The sequence below is a fragment of the Penaeus vannamei genome, chromosome 10 (genome assembly GCF_042767895.1).
Source record: "Penaeus vannamei isolate JL-2024 chromosome 10, ASM4276789v1, whole genome shotgun sequence".
In the NCBI taxonomy this organism is placed as follows: Eukaryota; Metazoa; Arthropoda; class Malacostraca; order Decapoda; family Penaeidae; genus Penaeus; species Penaeus vannamei.
The window spans coordinates 14738472-14745971 of NC_091558.1; the positions used below are offsets into that span (position 1 = coordinate 14738472).

Here is a 7500-nt window from a genome sequence, read left to right on the forward strand (position 1 = left end):
TATCTCTTTTTCTCTCTCTCTCTATCTTCCTCTTCCTCTCTCCCTCCCCCTCCCTCTCCCTCTCTGTCCCTCTCCGTCTCCAATCCCTGTTCCTTCCCCTGTGCTGCGGTGGCGGGCTACGGCAACTAACGCTGTGTTTCTCTTCTGGTTCTCATTGCAGCCCTCTTGGCAGGCACCCTCAGGACCCTCCAGCGGCACGCGTGCGACGGCACCGCCCTCACGCTGCAGTGCCCCGTCAACACCACCATCGACGTGCTCTACGCCAAGTACGGGCGGCCGCGGCAGGAGGCCGAGCAGCTCGACCTGTGCCCGCCGCTGCCGCACCACGCGCGCCCCGCGCCCAAGCGCCACTGCGAGTACTCGTCCACCGTCGACGTGAGTCGCGCCCGCGCAAGGGCGCTGTGTGTCAATAGACGTGCATGCATGCATACGTATTAGACATACATGCATAAATACATATTATACAAACGTACATGCATACATATACAAACAAACATACATATATACATAGACAAGCACACGGACGCACGCGCGCGCGCGCACACACACACACACACACACACACACACACACACACACACACACACACACACACACACACACACACACACACACACACACACATACACACATACACACACACACATATATATATATGCAAAATTATATATATAATAATTAAATACGTATGTGTGCATATGACTATGTATTTAAAGATAGGAAATATGCATAGGTAGGTAGCAAAAAACAAGTAAGTAAGTAAAGTGATGCGTGAATATGCAGTTCGAAATAAAATGTATAATCACACATGCAGATTTACTTCAGCGAAAGGTACTCAGGGCAGGCGACCCTCGAGGTGAAGGTACTTAACACAGTAAGCCCCAATCCGTCTTGCTGGAAAATCCTAGTTGGCAACTTCCGAGCTAATCCCCGCCTTTCCGTCTTTCTTCATTGCAATTTTTTTTCTTTTTTCTTGGCTGGTGTTCTTTTTCTGTTCATAATTGTTGTTATTTAATCGTTTTTGTAGGAAAATGCACTGAAAAAAGAATGATAAAATATCGCTCAGATTGACAGGGCAAAAAGGGGGTGGAGCTAATGACGTCATCACGGTCAGCCAATAAGAGATCAGATACAGATAGATACATAATTACTTGCACAATCTTCTCGATATTATCAAAATCACCAAAAGTAGAACCAAAATTCCCCCTTTTTGGTAACCAAGCCATCAGAATTTTCTTGGCAAAAAGACATTTTCATTTCTGTGTTCACTCAGGCCAGATGGAAGGGGAGCTACCTGATTACATGTACCTTGCTCTAAGTAAAGCCAAGGGCCTTGCAGAACAGGCAGCCGCCAGATATGTTGCATCATGGAGTGAAATGAAACCTCTGTTATGAATAGTACTATTGTGAGTTCTGCTAGCAAGGGAATGTTATATTTGTCACATTATTGCTGTTATTGCTATTATTAATATTGTTGTTTTTGTTTTTGTTATCATTACTATTATTATCATCTTTAGTATTATGATGATTGCTATTAAGCATTATCATCATCATGGCCATCACTCTCTTCGTCATTATCCTCGTCTATCCTTCCATCGGCTTCATTATAACCCAAAGCCCAAATGATCCTCATGGTGGGCGTGTCCGGACCGCAGAAAGCCTGGCGGAGAGGTCGGGTCGCCATCCCCGCGCCTCATCACCTGCCGACTTAATTAACCGACGCTCTGCCCGGTAAACAGAATGCACCGGCGATTGACACGTGCGCAGAGGATTGCGTCATCGCTCGTTATCTCTCTTTTTATTTCTTTCTTTCTCTCTCTCGCTCTCTCTCTTTATTTAGTTAATTCTCTCTCTCTCTCTCTCTCTCTCTCTCTCTCTCTCTCTCTCTCTCTCTCTCTCTCTCTCTCTCTCTCTCTCTCTCTCTCTCTCTCTCTCACTCTCTCTCTCTCTATTCTTAGGACAAGACATAAATTCGCAACTCATAGGGTTGTCGCTCTGTGTTACAAAAAATGTGGGTGGCTGTTGCAAAAGAGGTGTCGTTGACTGACAAATGGAAGAAGAACGTGCTCATCAGTTTGTGCGTTTGGTTCTGCTTATTAGGTTCAGTGTGCGGTCAGTAAGGTCGTTCTTACTAATGGTTTATGTAGGAATTTTGACTTAATAGGTTTAGACGTTCTTAATTAAGCATGCGCATCCGTAATATAAAAGAATGATTGCCTTAGTCATCGATAGTTAAACGAAAATAGATAAGACGTGAAGTATAGAATAACACTGTAATTAAGAAAGAAATTAAAAAGCGAAGGGCCAAGGCTGCCTTTAGCATTGTCGTTCGTCGCGAATGCTTGTAAGTGATAAGTGGTAAGGGAAAATCCCCTGGAATTCCGAATTCTCTGTCTCACAAGAATGATTATTAGTCTTAAAGAAAAACCCGAAGGCTGCTGTTTTGCGATGTAGTTTTCATTTGGGAGCGAGTCTTGTGTTTCACTCTGCATCCAAAATGCATTCCTTTGACGGACACGGTGTTTTTTTTTCTCTCTCTCTCTCTATCTATCTCTTTCTCTCTGGCTTCTCTCTCTCTCTCTCTCTCTCTCTCTCTCTCTCTCTCTCTCTCTCTCTCTCTCTCTCTCTCTCTCTCTCTCTCTCTCTCTCTCTCTCTCTCTCTCTCTCTCTCTCTCTCTCTCTCATGATTTCAACCCTCCCCCTGTCCCCTTCCCCCACGCCATGCCCCTAGGGACGATGACGCAGCAGCCGAGCCTCGAGGGGCGTCGCGCGCGCCCGAACCCGAGCGGCTGGCGAGCGTGCAGGCGGGGGGGCGGGAGGAGCTGGCGGACGTGCCTGCGTTTGTGTGCGGGTATCGACGCCTCTCGGGCTTGGTATGGCGTGTTTTTTCTCATTTTGGGATCGATTTATTTGTTATTATTTTTGGCGTTGTTGTGATTTTTGTTATTACGTTAGTTGATCAGAGAGAGAGGGAGGGAGGGAGAGGGAAAGGGAAAGAGAGAGAGAGAGAAAGAGAGAGAGAGAGAAAGAGAGAGAGAGAGAAAGAGAGAGAGAGAGAGAGAGAGAGAGAGAGAGAGAGAGAGAAATTTACGGAAGCTCGTCTGCATAAATGCATAAAAGTGAAAATAAATAATTCATAATCGAATCTACCCAAAACCCACTAAGAGAGCGGCCGAAAAAATCCCAGAAATCCCAGGACATCGAAAATGGAACAAAAAGTAGAATCAAAAGAAAAATATTTGAAAAAAAAATAGATTGGAATAAAGAAGCCTTTAAGAAAACAGTTTATAAATAAACATAATGCTAGAAATAGAAAGAAAGAAAAAATAAAAAAAGAAGAGAGAATATATGTGTATGTATATATATATATATATATATATATATATATATATATATATATATATATATATATATATATATATGGAAGGTTTACTTGTACTTAAAAGGCGTTAGGGGAATGAGAGTAGTAGAGATTTTTTGTGTTAAAATTAGACCTCATTAGAAGAGGAATGTTTAGCCATTAACAAAGCAAACAAGGCGGAGGGCCGTTGTCGCCGGGACTTTGGGAGCCGCTCTGAACCCTCTGTGGAATAGGATGCTGAAGGAGGGATCGAGGAATGGGTGGAGACTTATTGACGAAGAGACGGAATTGTTCAGGAATGATGAATTAGATAAAGTATGTATAAATTAGATATAATTAGATGAAGTTTATATAAATTAGATATAATTAGATAAAGTATATATAAATTAGATATAATTGGATAAAGTATATATAATAAAAGTAGAAAATATATATAGATTAGATAGATTAGTGATAAAGATGACGGTGAAAGGGATACTATTAGTAATGAAGGTATTATAGATAGATAGATAGATAGATGGTTAAGATGGGATAGATTATCTGTTGTGTATTATTATTATCTGTGGATGTAATGCAGACGGCTATTATTGTTTAAAGTTTGTTCAATTTTCGCTGGTCTGTAGACTTTTAGCCTTGAATGTTGTGCTTGTAATCGAGGGGAAAATGATTGGCCCATTGGCAGCGGGAAAGCCAGTTCTTTTGTTGTACTGCTGGACATTTATTGAAACAATGATGGTGGTGACTGCACTTTGCAATTAGTACTGGTATTAATGGCAGTTTATATTGCAGTTGTTGGGGCGTTTTCCACGAGATTAGAGTCGAATTATGTTAAAGTGGAATTGTCTTTTCGAGGTAAAAGATACTGAAAACGGAATGCGGGAAGGGAGTTAGTGTTCAGCCTCTCCGACAGATGGCATCGCGCGGTTGGTGATGAGGTTCGTTCGTTGGGATCAGCTCATTCATAAGCGCATTTATGAATGAATTGTGTGGCGTAAATAAACAGCGTAATCGCCGAGTCGCTTTAGGATTTCGTTTTCATCCAGGCGAATTAAATACTGAAATTGGGTCAATGGAAGGAATCAGAAAATGGAATTGGGTCAATGGAAGGAATCAGATAAATGAAAATGGGTCAGTAGGAGGAATCAGAAATTACAATTACATTACATCGCATCACATACACCACACCATCTCACAGAAGTCGAGGCACTAACCACATTCTTCCCAAAGTGTAAGTACCCCCGCACTGACGTTCCCCCTCCCTCCCCCCGCCCCCAGTACAACACCCTGCAGCGCGTGGTGGGCGAGTGCCACCACAAGAACCAGTGCCGGATCCAGGTGTCCCCCGAGACCTTCAGCGACCACGACCCTTGCCCCGAGATCCGAAAGTACATCGAGGTCGCCTACAAGTGCCGCCCGGGTGAGTCTCGCGCGCCTCGTCGGGAGAGCACCTGCTGGAGGGACGCCCCTGGGGGTCTCGTCAGCTGGTCATCCCCGAAAGAGGCTGGATTTTTCTTCTTCTTTTTCTTAAAACATTGTGTACTTATTTATTACATTCGGTTTATACATATTTGTTTTTTCCTTGCCCTGGATCATTGGGGCAACGAAGCCACAATGCCCTCAAGAATCTAACGGCCGAAAGAATGAAAAACTAACGCCATGTCCCTCACTCTTGCAGAGAGATTTATCAACAAGATCGTGTGCGAGGGAGGCGAACTCACCCTGAAGTGCGGCAAGAACTCCCGGCTGGCGATCTACAGCGTGCTGTTCGGCCGAAGCAAAGAGGGCTCCTACATGTGCCCCCAGCCGGCGGGCGTCCCGGAGGAAGGTCGGTGGTGTGTGTGTGTGTGTGTGTGTGTGTGTGTGTGTGTGTGTGTGTGTGTGTGTGTGTGTGTGTGTGTGTGTGTGTGTGTGTGTGTGTGTATGCATTTTTGTTAGTAACTTTTTCCTCGTTCCCAATGTTAATCCGCGGGTATCCATTACTGATTGAATATTTGATGCCAATATTTCCCATGGTTTGGCCTCGGTAGCACTCCGAAGCGACCGTTCTCACAGGCGCCCTCCTTCAGCGAGCCTCTTCGTTTCAGACTGCCAGGCGAGCTTCGCGACGGAGATGGTGATGTCTCAGTGCCACGGCAAGAGGCAGTGCGAGCTCCACGCCAACTCCAGCATGTACGGGAAGCCCTGTTCGCCCGAATCGAGGATGTACATGAAGACGGTGTACACTTGTGGTAAGTTCACTCTACGGTTATTCTTGAGGTACAAGTGATAAACACGTTATTTGATTTGCGATTTCCCAAAGTAGGGGCTTATGGGTATCACTAACGCCTCCATAATCCCTGTAGTACCGCGGAAGATACTGAAGGAGCCGTACCAGGGGGAGCTGGAGCCCGACGAGCAGCCCGAGGAGATCCCGGAGGAGAGCAGCATGATGTCCCCGCCCGCCATGCCCCCCGTGCGGCGGCCGGACCCCCCGCCGCCGCAGTCCTCGACCTCCTACCCGCACGAAACGAAAACGACGACCGTCTTCTACAACCCCACCGTCACGACCAAGCTTCCTGAGAAGAAGGGTGAGGGAACAGGTGTTGCTTTCAAAGGGCGTCTAATGTGGGGTCACTCGTTTTTAGTTCTTGTGTGTCTCTGAACTGACGGGCAGCTAGCACTGCTACGGCCATTGTGATCGTAGTCGCCCCGTTATTATTACCAAGCAAAAATACAAATTTCACTTCGGCCTCTTTGCGCAGTTGAGCTCACGTACTGACGGCTTGCCCGTCGCTCAGTCCAAAGTCCCTTTTAACCCAAAACGCGTCCCTAAAGAGCCTGTCCCTTGCAGGAGACAACGGCGTGAGAGACTACCCCCAGGACGGCGTCCCTCGGAGCCAGCCGGACCTCATCAACTGCACCGTGACCATCCTCTCCGGCTCCAAGAACCGGGAGATCGGCTTCCTCACGGAGTGGATGAGGGCGGTCGCCTTTATCAAAAGTACGGAGGCAAAGGCTTGGGTTTGGGAAGGTCGCCGAAACCTTTGCAGTTTGTGTCACTGGGGCCCTAGTGTGCAGTGCATTGTATTTATGGCGAAGTATTTTTGCTGTGAGGGATAAATTACATGTTATATTTGTTAATTGATGAGTTCCTTGATGATTGAAGAATAACGTTCATTATTCGGTAATTTGAGAGAATCTCTCTTTTCAGAAAATTTCGAGAAATTCATTTTGTACTTGATGGTTGGACTGTGTGTGGGTCTGCTGCTCTTCCTGTTCGTGGTCGTGGGTCGTCTGCTCCTGGAGAGACATCTGGCCAAGCGAGAGGCCAAGAATGTCAACGACCCGCTCACCTCTGTTTTCGCAACAGGTAATTATTCACCACAGAGTCTGAGGAACAAATGCATTACCGTCCATAGATTTAGAGAACCGCCCGTGCCCAGAGCGCACGAACCCCCGACCAACCGTTGCCGCTTCTTTGCAGACATCGACGACATCGACGGCGACCTGGACCGGTCGGCGCCCCACGGCTCGTACCTGTGCTTCTCGCCGTCGGCCCAGGAGCCGCAGCACGACGTCGTCCGCTACACCACCATCAGATCGGGCATCAGACAGCAGGACAGCGACACCAATCCACGGAGCTTAAGCAGAACAAATAACAACCAGTTATTTTATAGTTAGTTGTCAGTAGACGGCTTTTTGTAGCTTTACATTCTGTACAGTATAGTAATTCTTAAAGTTATTTATACAACACTGATGTATAGATAATTGTACATATTGCTAAAATATTGCTTTTCACAAGTTATGTTGTCTTTTTTTCTTTGCTCAGTGTGTTTGTGTGTACTTAATCCAAGCAAATTGTTCTGACAATATAATAAAACCAAAATGTGTATCGTGCTAGTTCTGTGACTATGTAAATACGAAGAGCATAGAGGAACATTTGGGCAACAGGAAGAGACGGGCTTCAGGTAGACTGTGTGTGAAGGTCGGAGAGCTCACGAGATGGAAAATGTGCTCTGTGTTGGCCAAGCTCGATGGAAGCTCGGAAATAACGTACTAGCCAAACAACAGTGTTGAATTGTGGTGATAATTGATGTGACGTTTGGAAAAAAATAGTTTTGTAAATGAGATACGAAAATGATGTTCAGAAACACCATACT

At 45.7% G+C, this 7500-nt stretch overlaps 1 protein-coding gene across 3 annotated transcripts in view; it reads left to right on the forward strand.

Moving 5' to 3' along the window:
• LOC113808313 (uncharacterized) overlaps positions 1–7500 on the forward strand; it is a 371656-nt gene that overhangs the window by 363577 nt on the left and 579 nt on the right. For all 3 annotated transcript variants that reach the window (XM_070126386.1, XM_070126384.1, XM_070126385.1), the window contains 8 exons: positions 161–375; positions 4637–4778; positions 5037–5186; positions 5446–5589; positions 5704–5928; positions 6192–6341; positions 6552–6710; positions 6825–7500. The exon at positions 6825–7500 is cut by the window's right edge and continues 579 nt beyond it. In XM_070126386.1, the coding sequence (XP_069982487.1) occupies positions 161–375; positions 4637–4778; positions 5037–5186; positions 5446–5589; positions 5704–5928; positions 6192–6341; positions 6552–6710; positions 6825–7021 (1382 nt within the window). In that variant the 3' untranslated portion in view covers positions 7022–7500. The remainder of the gene's footprint in view (positions 1–160; positions 376–4636; positions 4779–5036; positions 5187–5445; positions 5590–5703; positions 5929–6191; positions 6342–6551; positions 6711–6824) is intronic.